Here is a 21097-nt window from a genome sequence, read left to right as displayed (position 1 = left end):
TTTCTTTCTTTCTTTCTTTCTTTCTTTCTTTCTTTCTTTCTTTCTTTTTTTACAGAGAGGGTCCCTGAACTCCTGAGCTCAGTGATCCTCCTGCCTCAGCCTCCTGAGTAGCTGAGATTACAGGCATGCTGCACTATCATGCCTGGATAATTTTATTTTTAATTTTTTTTTAGGGACAGGGGCCTCACTAGGTTGCCCAGGCTGGTGTCAAACTCGTTGCCTCAAGTGATCCTTCTACCTCAGCCTCCTGAGTCTCTGGGATGACAGCCATGAGTCACTGCACCTGGCTCTATTTTCTGTATTTCTGATGCTTTGGTGCCTTGGAGCCTTTTGCTGACTCTGGAGAAACTGTCCGTCCCCAGGCTAGCCCATTCTTAGAGACAGTAAAGAACTTACCTGCAAGCCTACCTTTCATATGCAAACTAACCAGTCCAAAGCCCAAACCTCCAATCACCTCCTTCACGGGAGCTCTTACGCTCTGAGCTAGCCTACGCTAATCAACCCAGGTAAAAGCACCAGGTATCAGTTACCAGGCAACTAGAGAGCCAGCCCCTACACTCAGAGCTTGCTGAGATCATTCAAACCAGCCAGCCCTAAGCCTGCTTTCACTGCCTCACTTGCTCCTTCTCACAGAAAGAGCAGCAAAGGCTCCTGCCACATTATCTTCCTGCTTCCTCTGCCTCCTGGCAGACAGTGCTGCTTCCCTGTGCGGCCTTGCGTAGAGCGGCACGTCTGCTCCTCTTGGGAACCATAAGTAATAAACTATCTTTTCAAAAGTAACCAGGGCAGAACAAGTGGTACAAAGAACGGTGTGAGGAAGGCGATGTCTGGAAGACACTCAGCACAAGAACAGGAAGACCCAAAAGCTCTCACAGCCTGGCCATGGAGCAAAAGAGCAAACCCTACAAGATGAAATGCATCAGGGTTCATCTTGGAGCCAAAAAAACGAAACAAAATCTGTGCAAGGACATGGGATGACCTGCAGGCTAGCAGCACCTGATAAATCAACAGTGTGATGTGGCTAGTGGTACCCACAACCCCCTAAAGAGTACTGTCACCTGGATGCAGAAAGAGAATTTTGTTGTCTAGGACAGTGTTTTTCAAGCAGCAGGTCATGACACATTTGCCAATGGTTAGTGAAATCAATTTGCAGAGTAAGAGCATTTTCTTTAAAGGGTTTCTGAAAGGAAATAGAATGGAAATGAACAGAAAAGAGAGCCACAAAAGAGAGGAGAATGTATCAGAGTGTGTGGCCAGCATAAGTAGAGGGAAGCATTAATTCATGGCATTTGGTTTGGTTGTGAGTGTGTGCTTGTTTGTGCAGAAAGAGAAAGAGAGAGAGAGAGGGAGGGAGGGAGAGAGGGGGAGAGCGAGAGAGAGAGAGAGAGTGAGAGAGAGAGAGAGAGAGAGAGAGAGAGTGTGTGTGTGTGTGTGTGTGTGTGTGTGTTATATAAAGCCTAGATGGGCTGCAAGCTGAAAGGTTTGAAAGCAGCTGATCTAGAACAAGGAAAGTGACAATCCTTCTCTCCTCAGCAACACAGGAGGATTCTCTTTCACTCTGGGTACCCTGCTTTATAAGGAAGCTACTCCAACTGGAGTGCTGTCTAGGAAGAGTTCCAGGTTGACATCAGTGATGGCATACTCGACCCTGTCACGTGTTTAAAGTTGTAGACTGTAGATTAGGGATTAGAGAGCAAATGGCTGAAGGAGTTGGACTGCCTCACTTGGGAATTAAAAGATTCTGGGACACCTCTAAACCATCTTTAAATAAGTGGAAGGCTGTCAACATACTCGTACTGGTTTACCCAAGGGGTGAAACCAGTGCCTGTAGAAGCTTCTTTTTACTTTTTCTGTTTTTTTTTTTTGTTTTTTTTTTTTTTTTAGATGGAGTTTTGCTCTTGTTGCCCAGGTTGGAGTGCAATGGCATGATCTCGGCTCACTGCAACCTCTGCCTCCCAGGTTCAAGCGATTCTCCTGCCTCAGCCTCCCGAGTGGTTGGGATTACAGGCATGAGACACAATGCCTCGCTAATTTTGTATTTTTAGTAGAAACAGAGTTTCTCCATATTGGTCAGGCTGGTCTCGAACTCCCGATCTCGGGTGATCCACCTGCCTCAGCCTCTCAAAGTGCTGGGATTATAGGCGTGAGCCACTACGCCCGGCAGAAGCTTCACGAAATTCATTAATATCTATGTCAGCAGCTCAACATGCTTGGCTTCTTGGATCCCCTACCAACTCCAGCTTGTCCACCTGCACCACTGCTCTTTCTCTGATTCTCAATTCACCCTCCAGTCCTTCCCGTCTCCAACATCTCCAAGCTTGCATAAGGTCTGACATGTACACTAAATCCCTTATTCCATGATGCTCATAGTGACTGTGATTCCCTGAGTGGCACAGGGGACTTGTGGGCTCAGCACCCACGATGCTAAGGTGGGAAGTTGATTCTGCTTCCTGCCATGTGCACAAATCACCTTGTATCTGGAGTTTTCCAGTGTAACCTGAATACTCTGTGAGCATCTTTTCATTTTTAAGTGAGAACACTTTCTCAGGATGCTGCTATGAACTTGATTTTATCCCCCCCTCTCTCTCAGCTTCTAGATATTCTCAATTCTACTAGCTCTAGCTGCCCTTGGGCACTCAAGGAGGCAGGCCAGGGTAGTGGTTAAGGTGCAGGTCCCAGATGTGCCAGGGTAGTGGCTAAGGGTGCAGGTCCCGGATGTGCCAGGATAGTGGCTAAGGGTGCAGGTCCCGGGTGTGCCAGCGTAGTGGTTAAAGGTGCAGGTCCCAGGTGTGCCAGGGTAGTGGCTAAGGGTGCAGGTCCCAGGTGTACCAGGGTAGTGGTTAAAGGTGCAGGTCCCAGGTGTGCCAGGGTAGTGGCTAAGGGTGCAGGTCCCGGGTGTGCCAGCGTAGTGGTTAAAGGTGCAGGTCCCAGGTGTGCCAGGGTAGTGGTTAAAGGTGCAGGTCCCAGGTGCGCCAGGGTAGTGGCTAAGGGTGCAGGTCCCGGGTGTGCCAGCGTAGTGGCTAAGGGTGCAGGTCCCGGGTGTGTCAGCGTAGTGGTTAAAGGTGCAGGTCCCAGGTGTGCCAGGGTAGTGGTTAAAGGTGCAGGTCCCGGGTGTGCCAGGGTAGTGGCTAAGGGTGCAGGTCCCTTAACCGCTTATACCAGATTCACATAACCCATTCCCTGGTGCTAAGTTTGGAGAGAAAGCCTCTCCATCTGCCTGCTTCTCACAACCTAGGAATTTAGCCAGCCTCTTGGGCAGGTCTTGGCCAATGAAATCTGCCTTTCTGCAAAAAGAGAGGTCAATTTGAGGACATATTATCATCTTCAACCTCACAGTCCCGCAAACACTAACTCTCATACTCCCAAAGGAGCAAAACAGGCAGCAGAAAGTATTGGGGAAAATGGAGCCATATGAAGCAAAGTCTCAGTTTCCTCACCTGTGTAATGGGGAGAAGGACTATAGTAATAGCAAAAGTTGTTAGGAGGATTAGCCGAAGGAATGCTTGTAGAGTTCCTAGAAAAAGTCAGGCATTTGGAAAAGTTTTAGAAAAGGTGGCTGTGGCCAGGTGCAGTGGTTCATGCCTGTAATCCCAGCACTTTGGGAGGCCAAGGCAGGCAGATCATTTGAGGTCAGCAGTTTGAGACCAGCCTGACCAACATGGTGAAACCCCATCTCTACTAAAAATACAAAAAACTTAGCTGGGTATGGTGGTGCATGCCTGTAGTCCCAGCTACTCAGGAGGCTGAGGCAGGAGAATCGCTGGAACCTGGGAGGTGGAAGTTGCCGTGAGTTGAGATCATACCACTACACTTCAGCCTGGGGGACAGAGCAAGACTGTCAAGGAAGAGAAAGAAAGAAAAAGAAAAGAAAAGAAAGAGAAAGAAAGAAGGAAAAAAAGAAAGAAAGAAGGAAGGAAGGAAGGAAGGAAAGAAGGAAAGAAGGAAGGAAAGAAAGAGAGAAAGGGAGAGAGAAAGAGAGAGGGGAGAAAGAGAAAAAGAGAGAGAAAGAAAGAAAGAAAAAGAAAGGGAAGGGAAGGGGAAGGGGAAGGGGAAAGTGGCTGCTGCTAACATCATGCACCATCACCACTCTACTGATGTAATTAGCAGCAGGATAAGATGGTGTCCATAATTATCTGAAATGACATAGTTAGAGTCAAGTCCCAGCTCCACAGCTTCCTAGCTGTGTGACTTTGGCAAGTTATTTAACCTCTTTCTCTGTGTCTCAGTTTCCCCATCTGTCAAATGGAGATGCCATCACTGTCTCCCACCTCAGCCTCCCAAGTAGCTGGGACTACAGGTTGTTGATAGGATTACACAAGATGGCTGAGCAACGTGTTTCGCCCAGTGCCTGATGGTTACTCTCAGGAAGAGGCGTCCGTCCCTTGGTTTTGTTGGTAGCAGTAAAGCAGATGAACCCCAATCAGACAACAACGCTACTCAGGTGCTGGGATGCATCTCGCACAGGCTTTTGTGCCCCCACAATACCTAGCACTGTGCCAGGCTCATGGCAAGTACTCAGTGGGCATCAACCACTGGCCCTCCTTCTTTCCCTCACCCTTCTACCTTGTGCCCATCCTGCCTTCTCCAGGGAGGCACGTGGAGTGCCTGCAGCCCACTGCTCCCTCCCTTCTCTGAACTCCAATCACAAGAAATATTCTGACCTCACAGTTCTGGGGCAACAGGCAAATGAAAAGCAGGTCTTGGCCAAGGCAGGTGAATCATGAAGTCAGGAGGTCAAGACCAGCCTGGCCAACATGGTGAAACCCCGTCTCTATTAAAAATACAAAAAATTAGCTAGGCGTAGTGGTAGGCGCTGGTAGTCCCAGCTGAGGCAGGAGAATTGCTTGAACCCTGAAGGTGGAGGTTGCAGTGAGCTGAGGTCATGCCATTGCACTCCAGCCTGGTGACAGACTGAGACTCCGCCTCAAAAAAGAAAAAGAAAATTAAGGGAAAGGGAAAGTGGAAAAGAAAAGAAAGAAAAAAAAAGAAGGTTTTCTTGAGACTAAACTACTCCCAATCTGTGCCCTAAGGACACTACAGGATAGGACTACGGGAACTACCAACGCTGAACCATCTCCTTCCTCTCCCCCGGCTAGCACACTGGTTGGTTGTTTCTTATTTTCCAATGTCTCATAGTCTTAAACTGTATCTTTGCAACATCTGGCCTAATATGTTAGAACCTGCCAGACAGATGGACCTGGGGTGCAAATCCAGCCTCCTCCATGCACTGCATTAGTGACTAGAGGCGGGTACTCAAATTCTTATCATTTTTTTTTTAGAGGGAGAGACAGGGCCTCGCTCTGTCACCCAGGCTAGACTGCAGCAGCACGATCATAGCTCACTGCAGCCACCAACTCCTGGGCTCCAGTCATCCTCCCACCTCAGCCTCCCAAGTAGCTATGACTACGGGTGCATGCCTCCATGCCCAGCTAATTTTTAAGACTTTTTTCTTGCTGTGTTGCTGAGGCTGGTCTCAAACTCATAGCCTCAACTGATCATCCTGCTTCAGCCTCCTGAGGAACTGGGACTACAGCTGCATGCCACCACACCAACCTCAGATTTTTTAAGGCTCAGTTTTCTCCTTTGTAAAATGAGAAAAATAAAATGACCGCCCCTACTGGGTGGTTGTGGGGTCTAAACACACTGACCTTGCATGATGTCCTTCAGATACTCCCGGGATCTAAATTTCCCTGCACGGAGAAAGAAACCAAGCCCACCGTGGGGCTCGCAAAGACTAACTGGCCCTCCCTGTCTTTCCTCTAGCATCACCCACCCCTCCCCGGCCCCAGGCTCCAGTCACACCCACTTGCTGTCATCTCTTGTCATGCACAAGCCTGCTGCTTCCTGCTTCCCTCCAGCCTCTGCCTCTGCTGTTCCCTCTGCCTGGCATGCTCTTCCCTGGAATTTTCAGCAAGCTGGCTCCCTCCTGCTGGTCACTGAGGTCTCAACTAAATGCCATCATCCCTGCTAATCACATTCAGCCTGCTGGCCACCCTCTATCACATCATGCTGCTTTATTTTATTTCCTTAATAGTCTTTACTGTTTTCTGAAAGTGTTTTGTTTGCTTCCTCTTCATCTCCCGTTATTAGAAAGAAGGCAGAGGCCATGAGCACAGGGGCCTTGCCTGTAAGCGGTGCCCAGCACACGGGAGGCCCCCGACAAATACCTGTTGAAGGAGTGAGAAAGGCAGGGTTCAAACCCAGACCTGACTCCAAAGCCCATGCAAAACCCCTGTAATCACAGACCACATTGGCTTATAATTAGCGGCAACTTGCGGCAAGCCATCCAGAAAAGCAACACAGAGGCTAATGACTAGGAAGCTCCCCAGAGACATGCCTTCTCCTTCCAGGTGGTAGGGGACAAAGGCAAGGCAGGGAAGAAAGAAAGGCTCTGGGTCACTTTACACAAACGGCTCAGGCCAGGACACGCAGGTAGGTGCAGGTCACCAATGAAAGAGGATTCCGGCCCTGGCGGGACTAACACCCAAGCTTCGTGACTGATGAGATGCCATGGCCAGCATGGGGCTGGAGGTTCACATCGCCCCTGGCACGTCCACCTGTGGCAGTCCGCGCAGGAGCAGAATGTGGGTAAGGCCTGCCATCTAGTGGAAAAGATGCATTCTTCCCGCCTCACCGCGGTCCTCTGCAGCAGAACCAACTCCAACGTTACACAGTGCATGTAGATCCCCAGGGGATGTGGTTAAAATGCAGATTCTGATTCAGCAGGCCTGGAGGGGAAACTGAGATCCTGAATTGCTAACAAGCTCCCAGATCCCAAATTGCTAACAAGCTCCCACCTGCCTATGTGATGCAGCAGGTCCTTGGGCCACACCTAGAGCAGCCAGGGCCCACAGTAATTTCTGGAAAAAGAAAAATCATCCCCAACTGAAATTGAGGGTTGGGAAGCCACAGCCCATGGGAAACAGGATTGGAAGGCACCAGAGTGTTTGAAGTTGAAGTCAAAGAACTCAGACTCAGAGGTGGGGAGGGTCTGGGAAGGCAGAGGGTGGTTTAGTGTGGACCTGGCAAGCAAGAGGCACAGAGGAGAAGACGTGGTTCCCAGGACACATGCGACTCAGCAAGGATGATGCTAGCGACCAGGCTGCAAGAAAGCAAAAAACACCAAACACATGGAGCTCGGAGAACAGGCCCAGTTCACAAGGCAGATGCTATACAAGATGGAAGCTAGTGACAATACAGACTCAAAAATACCCAGACAGGGCCTGGGCCCAGCTCTGCTCAAGCTGAGAACCACCCAGCAACCCTCCTCAAGCCACCAACATCCCGTCATTGGCGTTATCCATTCATTTTTTTCTGCTGCTCTTGTTGAGACCATTTATTTCTATTCATTTTTCCTGTTTGGAGATTTTTGTTTTTATTTTTCAAAAATTGCGAAAGTGACACGTATTTCAATCAACCAGAGAAACATGTAAAAAAACTATAAAGATACAACACAATCCCCCTCCCCTCCACAGCCTCTCCATTCCCAATCCTGCTGCGATCCCAATATTTACAGCCTAGTTGGTATCCTTCCACAACTTTCTTCACGCATACAAAACTGCACACATAGGAGGAGTCTGTTGCTGTTGCTTATTTCTTCAAAATGAGATCATACTAAATATATTTTTATGCAACCTAACCCTTCACTCTAGTTCAAGGACTGCCAAATGTTTTCAGCAAAGGCCAGAGAACAAATATTTTACATTTGGCAGGTTGTATAAGCTTTGTCACAACTACGCAGTGAACTCTGCCATTGTATCACAAGAGCAGCCATAGACAATATGTAAATGAATGGGTATGGCTGTGTTCCAATAAAACTTTATTTATAAAAAGTAGGCAGCAGGCCAGTTTGCCAACCTCTGCTTCAGACCAAAATCTGTGGCAAAAATTTTAATTATTTAGAATTTTTATCACAAACTTTTAAATAATAAAAATATAGGAAGTATATCTACAGAAAAGTATATAAATCATAATTTTACAGCTTGAATTCTCACAAAGGGAATTCACCTATCTAACCAGTTCCCATATCAAAAATTAGAACATCACTAGCTCAACAGAAGCCCCACATACTCATTTTCTCATTTTAATTTAATGTTTTGTTTATTTATTTATTTGAGACAGTGACTTACTCTGTCATCCAGGCTGTAGTGCAGTGACCTGATCTCTGTTCCCTGCAAACTCCATCTCCAGGGTTCAAGCGATTCTTGTGGGTTACCCTCCAGAGCAGCTGGAATTACAGGCATGCACCACCACGCCCAGCTAATTTTTTGTACTTTTTTAGTAGAGACGGGGTTTCACCATATGGGTCAGACTGGCCTCAAACTCCTGCTCTCAAGTGATCCGCCCTCCTCAGCCTCCCAAAGTGCTGTGAATACAGGCATGAGCTACCGCGCCCGGCCTAATTCAATGTTTTCAACAACTGCCTACTACCACAGAAAATGGGTGCCCCTTCATGAGGCTGATGTTTCCTTGCAATCTCAAAGAAAATATCAATACACATGCTTGTTCTAGACCTTATTTCTTTGCATGCTGATGTTTCATTTTAACAGAATAGATTTCCTAAAGGAAAACATGAGAGTCAACATGTTCATATGTATACTTTTTTTTTTTTTTTTTTGAGACGGAGTTTCGCTCTTGTTACCCAGGCTGGAGTGCAATGGCTCGATCTTGGCTCACCGCAACCTCCGCCTCCTGGGTTCAGGCAATTCTCCTGCCTCAGCCTCCTGAGTAGCTGGGATTACAGGCACACGCCACCATGCCCCACTAATTTTTTGTATTTTTAGTAGAGACGGGGTTTCACCATGTTGACCAGGATGGTCTCGATCTCTTGACCTCGTGATCCACCCACCTCGGCCTCCCAGAGTGCTGGGATTACAGGCGTGAGCCACCGCGCCCGGCCTATGTATACATATTTTAATAGACATTGCTGGACCACTGTCCCCAAAGGCAGCCACAAGTCACAGCCCTGCAGATTCCGGCAGTGCCCACTTCAATGCAATTCCTTAGACACTTGGGAGCAATGACTGCACCCAGCACATCTTGAGGGCCTCAGATGCTGGCCTGGCCTTGATAATTCTCATGAGACGTAAATGATCAGGGAAGAAGAGAAGGAACATGGAATAGCAAGACATCAGCTTCCTTACATCTCCTCAGGTCCAGTAACCCAGAACTTTATTGCCCGAGACACTCACCTCAACCTAACAAGCTGACAGGCTTTGAAGGAAGGATGGGCAAGAGACCCTTGCCCTGGCCTCAGGGGCTTGAAGACAACTATCAGTAATATACTGAGAAAGATAGTAGATGTTCCATAGACAGATATGTGATTTCACCGAACTTCATTACAACAATACTAAAAAAAAAAAAAAGCAAAATAAAGCAGGTGTGTTGAGTTTTTAAAGACAACTTGCTCTTCAATGAATACATAACAAAAGATTTTAAGCAAGAATTTCCAATTTTCAAATTTCCTACTTTACTGCATTATAACTCCTCAAAAAAAAATTGAATAACTATTAAGTATGATGTAATCTAAGGGATCTTAGGTGTAGTGGCATCCCAATTGCCAGAGCCCATGGGTATGCATGGGGTGTGTGGGGACATGCGTGTCTACCCGCAGAAGGGCATTTCTCTGGTTCATAGCTTCTCCTGGATCCTCAACAGCAACTGTGACATCAAAAAAGAGAATTAATTTGATAAGAGTTAGAATGACAGAGTCATATATATTTGTCAAAACTTAACCATGTACCCTTAAGACATCACCAGGCACAGTGGCTCACATCTGTAATCCCAGCAATTTGGGAGGCCTAAGCGGGAGGAATGCTTGAACCGTGGAATTCAAGACCAGCTTGGGCAACACGGCCAAACCCTGTCTCTACAAAAACTACAAAAATTGGCCAAGTGTGGTGGCTCATGCTGGTAGTACAATCTACTGTGTAGGCTGAGGTGAGAGAATCAATTGAGCCTGGGAGGTCAAGGTTGCAATGAGCCACCATCACACCACTACCCTCCTCCAGCCTGTCTCAAAAAAAAAAAAAAAAAAAAAAAAAAAGATTTGTATGTATCATTGTACGTACATTTCACCTCAAAAGTAAAAAAAAAAAAAAATGTAAATAAATTTTGAATTCTATTGATAACAGGCATGCTGAAGTATTTAGGGGAAATTGAATTGACGTCTGCAGTTTACTTTGAAATGTGTCAAAAATAAGAGTGATGGATGGAGAGCGAGATGAATGGAAATGTGATTAAGCAAGGGTGGAAAATGTTAACGATAGCATGTAGGTGGTGGAAAAATGAGTACCCACTGTAAAATTCTTTCAACTTTGCTATGTCAAAAATTTTTCAAAATAAAGCCTTGGGAAAAAATTACAAATCACTAATGTAAAAGGGACAGGTGATCCACCAGAACTGGGTCCTCTCCCCAGTCCGTGTGTGACCTGGAGAAGTAACTCTTACTCTGGGCCTCAGTGAGCCCAGCTGGTCTCTGCTACACCTTCCATCATGAACAATGACAGTGCCGTGGTTTTACAAACTGGGGCATCTCTCGGGAGAGCCTCTGGGAGGAATGACTTCGAAGGCAGAGACTGCCCCCTAGTGGGCCCTAGCAGCCTAGTTTATAATCATTTTCTTTCTAACTGTGGCATGGCTAGGCAATATTACATAAATTCCCATGACACAAGTTTACCTATATAGCAAACCTACACATGTACCCCCAACTTCAAATAAAAGTAAACAAAAAATAAATGTTAAGCTATCTGGATTTTTTCTTGTTTACATTGCCCTTTTTTCTTCCCCATTTTTTTTTTTTTTTGAGACAGGGTCTTGTTCTGTCACCCAGGCTGGAGTGCAGTGGCACGATATTGGCTCACTGCACCCTCCACCTCCCGGGTTCAAGTGATTCTCCTGCCTCAGCCCCTGGGATTACAGGAGTTCACCACCACACCTGGCTAATTTTTGTATTTTTAGTAGAGACAGAGTTTCGCCATGTTGGCCAGACTGGTCTCAAACTCCTGACTTCAGGCGATTCACCCACCTTGGCCTCCCCAAGTGCTGGGATTACAGGCATGAGCCACTGTGCCTGGCCTCAGTTCTCTTTCTCTTTCAAGCAGAAAGCCAGCTCAGAGGAAGTCTCAGGTCATTCTGACTCTGCTCCCAATTCCCAAACTCTTAAAGGGCTAAAGAGAAGATCACATTAAAGAAAGGGATTTGTGAACACAGCATATCTTGAAAAAATCTTGAAAGGCAGTGACTTAACCCGAAAGAAGATTCTCCATGAATAATAAAAGGAAGAAAGATGAGCAAATATTCCAAGGGTCCCAGGTAATTGGCAAGACCCCAGGTGTGACATCTGTCCACGCAACAGGCTTTTCTTGTCTCCTGTTGAATCCCAAGGGTCTAGAATATGTTTGACAAACAGTAGAAGCTTGACAAATATTGTTGAATGAATTGATGACTGGGAGAGCAAGTGAATAAATTCTGGAGGAGCTTACATCCCAGAACATAGGGAAGGGAGTCACCACAGTCAACAGGTAATGGTTTCCACAAGCCCTTTTCAGTTGTGGTCTCAGTGATTCTGCTAAACGTGTTCCCTCTGCCAGGAATGTAGCATCATGCTAAGACCATGGGCCATGAAGCCAGGCAGTCTGGACTCCAATCTGAGACACACCACTCACTCACTGTGTGACTTCTGGCAGGTTGCTTACCTGACGCTGTGCCTCAGTTTCCTCACATGCAAAGTAAGGCCAATAGTACCTACAACAGAGGATTGCTGGGAAGATTAATTCATTGGCCTATGTAAAGCACCTAGCATGGGGTAAGTGCTCAGGAAACAAAGCTCATATTATATTTCTTTTTTGCCCAGACACAAATATTGCCACGTCAAATGATTCTCACACTACAGACAGATTCGACTTAGCCATGGTTTCCTTCTAGAAGATTCAGGCACCCCTCTGTGTGTTCCCACGGCACCATCACACTACCGGTCACACTGCAACATAATTATCTATGTCTATCTCTCCCTCTAGGCTGTGAGTTCCCTGAGAGCAGAGACTAGATTTCATTCATCACTGGATCCAAGCTGGTGCTCAGGCCCTTCTTGAATGAATGAATGAATGAATGAACACCTAGAGAGTCCATCTTACCTTCCTACCTATCACATGCCACCTTTCTCACATTGTAAACACATAATCACTCCAAACTACCTCCACCTCCCACCTTAGCCCTCAGGTATGGCATATACCCAAGACTACCCTCTGGTCTTCCGGTCTTGTCCTACCATATTGGCTTTAGAAGGAAGACAGCCAAGTGGAATGCCCAGATGAAGGCCCTCATGGATTTTCTTGTACTCTTTCCACCTAATTAGAGTCTTCATAATGGCAAACACCTTCTTTACCTTGAAACGGTTCTTTTTCATTTTGTTCTTGTTTTTTGTTTTTTGAGAAGGGTCTCACCCCATCACCCAGGCTGGCATGGGTGGCCCACTGCAGCTTCCATCTCCAGAGCCCAAGTGATCCTCCCACCTCAGCCTCCCAAGTGTCTGGGACTACAGGCATGCACCATCAGGTCTGGCTAATTTTTTTATTTTTTGTAGAGATGGGGTCTCACTATGTTGCCCAAGCTGATCTCAAACTCCTGGGCTCAAGTGATCCTCCTGCCTTGGCCTCCCAAATTGCTGGAATTATAGGGATGAACCACTGTGCCCAGCCTTGCAACAGTTCTTTAAATAAGAGGGTCTCCTACAAACCTTCAACATCAGATTCCTTTTTCCTGAGAGTGCTTCTAGAACCTCTTTTGCAATCTCCCATACAGGTAGATGGGACCTTCAATTTTTCTCAGTAGCCTGTTTTTGAGATTGAGGCTCATTCACTGTGTCTCCCAGGCTGGAGTGCAGTTATGCCATCTTGGTTTACTGTCACCTTCACCTCCTGGGTTCAAGCAATTCTGCCTCAGCCTCCCGAGTAGCTGGGATTACAGGTCTGTACCACCATACCCGACTAATTTTTGTATTTTTAGTAGAGACAGGGTTTCACCATGTTGGCCAGGCTGGTCGTGGACTCCTGAGCTCAAGTGATCTGCCCATCTTGGCCTCCCAAAGTGCTGGGAATGCCGGTGTGAGCCACCACACCCGGCCTCTTTGGTATTCTTTTTCTTTTGATGTGTGGATGTCAGATCTTGAGAAGGATTTAAATATCACAATATTGGCAGTACCTAAGTCTGTCTGGGAGATGTTTCAGTCTAAAAAGTTTCTGCATACAAAATATAAGAATATTGAATGGGAGTTCCAAAGAGAAACATGTTACAGGAGGACATGTCAAAAAAAAAAAAAAGGTTCACTCTGCTTTCTTTAAGAACGGTCCCAATTTTTGGGAGAGAAATAGGAGGACGGACATGACTAAGCATTTGGAGATGGCTGTAATGTAGATGGGAGTATAAATAATGGATGTCAGTTGTTACATTGATAGGTATATATTGAATTGAAAAAGGGTAGAATAAGATATTGTTGGCCAGGCGTGGTGGCTCACGCCTGTAATCCCAGCACTTTGGGAGGCCAAGGTGATCACGGGTTCAGGAGATTGAGACCATCCTGGCTAATACAGTGAAACCCCATCTCTACTAAAAATACAAAAAAAAAAAAAAAAAAAAAAGACGTGTATAGTGGCATGCACCTGTAGTCTCAGCTACTTGGAAGGCTGAGGCAGGAGAATCACTTGAATCCAACAGCAGGAGCTTGCAGTGAGCTGATTGTGCCACTGCGCTCCAACCTGGGTGACGGGGCAAGACTCTGTCTCAAAAAAAAAGGGATATTGTTCCATGCATGAACACGCAGGCTTCATAAACCTTGGGAGCATTTTACGCTCTGATGTGGACATTGTAGTGCCTGATCTCATAACACGTATGGGCATTATGACGTCCATTATGGTTTCCTGGGGTACTACAGGTCCCACTGCTTTGTGTCTTTTCTACATTTTCCAGGGAACAAGGGTGGTCATGACTCCAACAAGTGGGTCTCAGTCCCAGTAACACTTGCTGTTGACCTTGGACCTGATACTTCAGGTTTCCTGTGTGTTGTGTTCTACCTCCCATGAGAATAACAGTATAAATTGGACAATCTGCTGACCTTCAGCACCTGAGTTCAGGAGGCACTGATCTGGAGGCCATCTGTGAAAGTTTTGTATCTATCAACAAGATCCTCCAGGGATTTCTCACTCATACATACAGTCATTAAGTCCACAAATATTTAGTGATGCCCAACTTGCTAGGTGCTGGGGGTAGAGTGGCAAGACACAGTCCTGCCCTCATGGAGCTAATACCTTGTGTGCAATGCAGACACTAATCAAACCCAACATAAAATCACCCCTTTCCCAAGGCCAAGCTGAGGTTACCATGAGTGTCTACAAAAGGAAGAAGTCAGAGGAAGCTTTTCAGATGGTGAAAATGAGCTGAGATCGAGAGGAAGACTTAACTGCTAGAAAAAGAGAAGATAGCAATGGCAAACATTCTAAACAGAGAACAGAACACAGAGGTGTCCTGTGTTGTGTGGCAGGCTGGAGAGGACCAAGGATTAAAAGAAAGGGGAAGGAGATAGAGAATAAAGAATGAGACCGCCATATTAGATTTAGTCTGCTATAAAGACAATGGGAAACCATTGATGGGTTTTGAAAAGGGGGAGAGCTAATCAGATTTAGTCTCCTCTTGACCTGACAAAACACTAAGAATGACATATGAGCTCAATTTCAGTAGCTGGACAAGTCAGAAAACCTTTCACCTCTAGAGATGCTGATATTTCCAAAGAGCATATGACACTCAGGACGAACGGCAGTGTCCTGGGCTGGTGGTCAGTGGAGAAGCCTAATACTGACTACGATTCTTGGGTCTGGATGAGGTGGGGCCATTCAACAGACACCACAAGGCCACTTCTAGCCTGGCACTGCTGGGAAGGATCCCACACAACCTTTAGCATTTTCTCCTCTCAATCTGTCTGGCCAAGATCAAAGAGGAGGGGGCTAGAGTCCCAGCAATGAAACCAAGAAGACAGTCAGGAGATCAAGGGAAACTTGAGTGTCCTGGATGCTGTTGGACCCTGCCCAGCTCCCCTCCATGTTGGCCAATGCACCCATCTCCCGGCTGCTGTGTGTGATGGCTGTTAATGGCTTACAGTTATCCCCATGACCAGATAACTGCCCTCAACTGCACAGAAGCCTCCTCACCTGGGAGGTTACTCTACCTTCCCACCTTCATCCCCAGCAGCCTACGGCAGTGACTGACTATATTAGTCAACTGAGGCCATCATACCACAGACTGGGTGGCTTAAACAACATTCATTCATTCATTCATTCATTTGTGTTTGCAGTTCTGGAGCCTGGAATGTCCAAGATCCAGGTACCAGCAGCTTCAATTCCTGGTAAGCACTCACTTCCTGGCTTGCAGATGGCCACCTTCTTGCTGTATCCTTCCTTGGTGGAGACAGAATGATCTCTCTCTCTTCCTCCTCTTAGAAATCCATGAATCTCATCATGAGGGCCCCACCCTCATGACCTCATCTAACCCTAATTACCATCCAAAGGTACCATAGCTCTAAATACCATCACATTGGGGGTGGGGCTTTAAGATACAAATTTGGAGGAGACATAAGTCATCCCATATCACTGACTGACCTGGAACATGACAGACCAGTCCCCTTGCCCCAGTGTGGGACTGACTCTGTGATACAGTGCTTGGTGAGGAATTCCACCAGTTACCAGGCTGAAGAAGCCTTCCAAGGAGATCACATGCTCGCTGAGCTTTTTCCCTGCCTGAGGAAGGAAGCGTGCTTCCTTCACTTCTCTTTTCCCATGAGTAGCCCAATAAATCACTGGATCAAGAATCTCCATCTTGGCTCTATTTTTACAGAACTCAGCCACAGCACCAGGGCTCTTTTCTATCATCAATCAATCAATAATCCCATGCTGAGTACGGACTGTGCCCAGCATGGCGTATGGGCAATCACAGGGCATTGTGACATGGGGCCAGAGGCCCGATGCTCACCCCTGCTCTGCATGTGACACTGGTCAAGGAGTTCAGCCTTGCTGAGACTTCGTTTTCCTTTTCTTATGGTGGCAACAACATGCCCTTCTTTAGCTAAGCCCAGTGTCAAAGTACTTGGAAAAGCACAAAGTGCTATTAAACCTCTTTATAGGTTTGCCTGTTCTGAACATCCCAAAGAAATGAAATCCTACAATATGTGAACTTCTGTGCCTGACTTCTTTTCTTAACATACTGTTTTCAAGGTTTATCCATGCTGTAGCATGTATCAGTACTTCTTTTTTTTTCTACAGAGTCTCACTCTGTTGCCCAGGCTGGAGTGCAGTGGCACGATCTCAGCTCACTGCAGCTGCTGCCTCCCAGGTTCAAGCGATTCTCATCCCTCAGCCTTCCAAGTAGCTGGGATTACAGGCACCCACCACCATGCCTGGCTAATTTTTGTATTTTTAATTGAGACGGAGTTTCACCATGTTGGCCAGCTGGTCTTGAACTACTGACCTCAAGTAATCTGCCTGCCTCGGCCCCCCAAGGTGCTGGGATTACAGGTGTGAGCCACCACGCCCAGCCAGTACTTCATTTTTTGTGTGGCAGAATAATATTGCATTCTATGGACATACCACGATTTGTTCATCCATTCATCAGCTGATTGACATTTGGGTTGTTTCCACTTTTTAGCTATTATGAATAATGCTGCTATGAACATTTTTGTTCAGGTTTCTGTAAATGTACGTTTTCCATTCTCTTGGGTGTGTATTTAGATGTGGAATTGCTGGATCATATGATAACTCTTTCTAACCCCTCTCCTTTGTGTTGCCATGGCACCTTTATCATATATTAAAAACTTTATATGTGTGGATCTTTTAAAAAATACTGGTAGCTATTTAATTCATGTGATGAGAGCCCTAAGCATGTAGATATTTTGCCCCTAAATTTAAGGGGGCCCCAACTTCTGCCCCTCCCTCATCCTTCATTATGAGTTGAACTGTGTCCCCCCAAAAGACATATCAAATTCTAACCCCAATACCTGTGAATGTGATCTTATTTGGACTCAGGGATTTTGCAGATGTAATCAAGTTAGGATGAGTTCACACTAGACAAAGGTGAGCCCTAATCCAGTGACTGCTGTCCTAATAAGAAGAGGAACTTTGGATACAGAGTTACACTGTGAAGAGTGCCTGGGATGATGGAAGCAGAGACTGAAGGGACGCATCTCCAAGCCAGAGAGCACCAAGGACTGCCAGCAACCACTGGCAGCTGGGACAGACCTCTCAGAGCCCTCCAGAAGGGCTGGCCTCAGAACACTGAGAAAATAAATGTCTGGATTTTTTGTCTGTTTGTTTCTCAATACAGCCAGGATCTGTCTATATTGGCCAGGCTGGTCTTGACTCCTAGCCTCAAGCCGTCATCCTGCCTTGGCCTCCCAAAGTGCTGGGATTACAGGTGTGAGATCTAGTTTTTGTTTTTGTTTTTTGGGACAGAGTCTCGCTTTATCACCCAGGCTGGAGAACAGTGGTGCAATCTCAGCTCACTGCAACCTCTGCCTCCCGGGCTCAAATGATCCTCCTGCCTCCCTCCCGAGTAGCTGGGATTACAGGCATGTACCACCACACCTGGCTAACTTTTTGTATTTTTAGTAGAGATCGGGTTTCGCCATGTTGCCCAGGCTGGTCTCCTGAGTTCAAGTGATCCATCCACGTTGGTCTTCCAAAGTACTGGGATTATAGGTGTGAGCCACTGTGCCTGGCCTTTGCTTTTTCTTTTTCTTATGTCTTGTCTTAAGCCACCCAGTTTGCGGTATTTTGTTATGGCAGCCATAGCAAACGGATATACCTCCTATAGGTGTGTACTGAGAATCAGGGGCTTGTGATCCAGGTTCTCAAATGTCACAGCGTATCTATGATTCGGGGGAAGACTTTGACTTTGAACTTGAAGAAACATTGTACTGTACCACATCAGAACAAAGACTTCCTAAGGAATGCCTGTAAGAGGTACCCTAGCCAAACCACAAAAGGAATAAACATGGTGGGGACATAGAGAAACTAAACTAAGCTAAAAAGTAACCTAGTATACAGTACTTTTGAGTCAAACTGACCTGGGTGAGGAAGTGTGTTTTCTGATGGGCAGAATGATAATAACTCACCTCATTTGAGTTGCTGAAAAAATGTAAATCAGATACTGCCTGTAAGTGCTTTTCACAATGATTAACACATTTTAAAAACTCAGTACATGTTAGCTATTGTTTTATTATTATCGTGAATGGTGTGAGCTCTTGGAGTATAACTCCTCTAAGCCTCGGCTGCTTTGTTCATAAAGCAAGAATAATAGAAGTTCGGGCTCTGTGGCTCACAGCTGTAATCCCAGCACCTTGGGAGGCCGAGGTGGGTGGATCACTTGAGGTCAGGAGTTCTAGACCAGCCTAGCCAACATGGTGAAACCCCGTTTCTACTAAAAATACAAATATTAGTCAGACGTGGTGGTGCGTGCCTGTAATCTCAGCTACTCAGCAGGCTGAGGCAGGAGAATTGCTTGAACCCAGGAGATAGAGGTTGCAGTGAGCTGCGATCGCGCCACTGCACTCCAGCCTGGGTGACAGATGAAGACTCCGTCTCAAACAAGAATAATATAGATTTTGCAATGTTGTGAAGATTGAAAGAGATAACACGTAAGGTTTAGAGCACCGCACATCCCATGCGGTCCATAAGTGTGGGCTGCCTGCAGTCACGCTTTGGAATGAGTGTAGTTTCCAGTGAGTGACACCAGAGGGAAGCAGAGTCTTATTTTTGTCTCTCCAGCATCGGGAACCTCAGACAATCCGTGGGGAAAACTGGCTTTTCTTGAACCTGAAACTGCGGGATTTCCCCTGGGAACCCCAAGCATCCCACTGGGAGGCGGGCAACCACTTGGAGGAAAACCTAATACAGTTTCCAAAATCTCACTGTGCTTCACAAAATCTCAAGTCTAAAAGAATTATACTGTCCAGGGATAAGTATTTTTCAGCTTTTACACAGTTTACGCAAAGCCCCTCCCCAACCCAGGGCTCAGCTCATCAGAGCTACTGAACCATTCTGAGGCCTCAGAAACAGATTAATTTTTCAAAACCAATCTCTTCCATCATCAATTTCCTGAGTTACCAACTCATAAACCCTTGTTTATATTCATTAGATACATAAAGTCCACAGGAGTTTGTCACCAGCCTTTGAGAAGAAATTCCTGCAACGTTTTAGCTCCACTCCCAGCCGGCTCAGTGCTGTTTTTACTGGGACTTACGGCTGAGTATTCCTCAAGCCAGTGTAACTGAGTTGCAATTTTGCTTGAACTTTCCATATCAGAGCCAAGTATGTCTTTAATGCTCGGATACATGAGTGACAGCCCCCACCCCCAGTCCCTCCTCTCACTGCATCTCCCAGAAGACTATATCATCCTGTTTTCTAATTATCATGAAATATTTTAGGCATGCAGAAAGTGTAGAGAATAATATAATATGGACCAGCAAAGCCACCATCAGGTTCAAGAAAGAAATATTTCAAATATGTAGAAAGACCCTGAATTGCACCCCCTAACCCTCCTCCTTCCCAAAATATTATATTCTCCAAATTTGGTGCTTATCATCAAGACTCCATTTTTCCTGCTGGAAAAGTTTGGGGAAGAGCAAACTTCCCTTCTCTGCTATCTGAGTAAAGAAAATGCAACTACCCACTCCAAAAAATTACTGTAAAAAAGAGTGGGAAATGAGGAGGGAAGGGAAACGGAGGATCCTGTGGAAGTTAGAAATCCAAGGAACTCAGACGTCTCCTCTCTGAACCCAATTCAGCCTGGGTGCTGATGAACATAGCTTTGAGGGTGTACAGTTTCTAAGGACCCCCTTGTTGCAGGGAGGGGCTTTCATGGGCAGGCAGGGGGCAGAAGCAGTGCCACATCCCCTCCCTACTCCCTGGACCGCCCCACCCCTCCATCAGCCTCCCCTCCTCAATCACATGGGTCAAGCAAGGTCAGGAACGACTGGAGCCCCATGGCCACCTACCGAGGACAATGAGGACGTCCCTGTCGATGTGGGCCTGGATGTAGATGCGGCCGCGGCGCTCCGTGTGGTCCGTGCCACACAGGCTGGGGACGTTCATCACGCAGCGCTTGTGCACATTCATCATGCAGGCTGTGAGGGCAGAGAAGGGATTCGGCTTAGGCTGGCTCAGGCTGGGGGCTGCAGACATCTGCCCCACCCCGGACCTCCGAGCCCTGCCTGTTCCCCTCCTTTGAGTCAGCTGAGACCTATGAGACTGGCTGAGACCAACTTGCCTGCCAGGATCTCATCAGAAGGGCTTCTCCAACTCTCCCCACTGAACCCTGATGGACAACGGAGGTGGAACTTGTCTGTTCCCCACCCAAGGCCAAGGGTGCAGCCTGAAGCAAGCACACACCACACCCCTCGAGGCTCTGAAGCCAGAGTCACCAACTTCAATGCTCACGGGCTGGCTGGTCACATGAGTGAGGAAAGCTAAAACAGTGGTGGGGACTTGGCCAAGCAGGGAACAGAGCAGCAACATTTCTCATTTCTCAACATAAGCAGGAATCTCGATGTGTGTGTTGACATCTCTTGATTTTTAAATATTGACAGCTAATAGGTTGGGTTCCCTGGAAAGAGTCTGAGATGGGGAGTTTTGAGCACGAGGTTCCTGGGGAGTGTTCTTGAGGGGAGAAGTTGGCCTGCCACGTGGATGCCACCGAAGCTGATGGTAAGGAAAGCCCAGAGCTGAGATGACCCTTCAGAGTTGTTCCAAACTGAGAAAAGAGGGCCGGGCACCCCAATCATCCAGGGGACCTGGAAGGGGCATTACCTTGGGCAATTATGCAGGATGGGGAACCGCTGTGAACCCTCAGCTAGGGGATGGGGTGGGACCCTGAGTAGGGGGTCTGGGCTGACCGTAGTGTTCACCACAATTAACTACAAGGAAAAAACTTTAGAGCCTGAAATGTGCCTGCAGGCTGAATTTGGCCTGCTGCCATCTTGTTACAGGATAGATATCCATTCCCACTGTGCACTCCTCTGTAGAGTATCTGTGTCTATTTCAATGTGGTGGTAATTTCC

At 46.8% G+C, this 21097-nt stretch overlaps 1 protein-coding gene across 3 annotated transcripts in view; it reads right to left on the bottom strand.

Annotated features, from left to right (window-relative positions):
• The window catches only part of PRKCB (protein kinase C beta), a 383605-nt gene that overhangs the window by 166433 nt on the left and 196075 nt on the right, over positions 1-21097 (bottom strand). For all 3 annotated transcript variants that reach the window (XM_032243353.1, XM_032243352.1, XM_032243351.1), the window contains one exon: positions 20036-20164. In XM_032243353.1, the coding sequence (XP_032099244.1) occupies positions 20036-20164 (129 nt within the window). The remainder of the gene's footprint in view (positions 1-20035; positions 20165-21097) is intronic.

The sequence above is a fragment of the Sapajus apella genome, unplaced genomic scaffold, assembly GCF_009761245.1.
Source record: "Sapajus apella isolate SASKATOON/1434 unplaced genomic scaffold, GSC_monkey_1.0 scaffold51, whole genome shotgun sequence".
Taxonomy (NCBI): Eukaryota; Metazoa; Chordata; class Mammalia; order Primates; family Cebidae; genus Sapajus; species Sapajus apella.
This window is presented reverse-complemented; position numbering and strand designations above follow the sequence as displayed.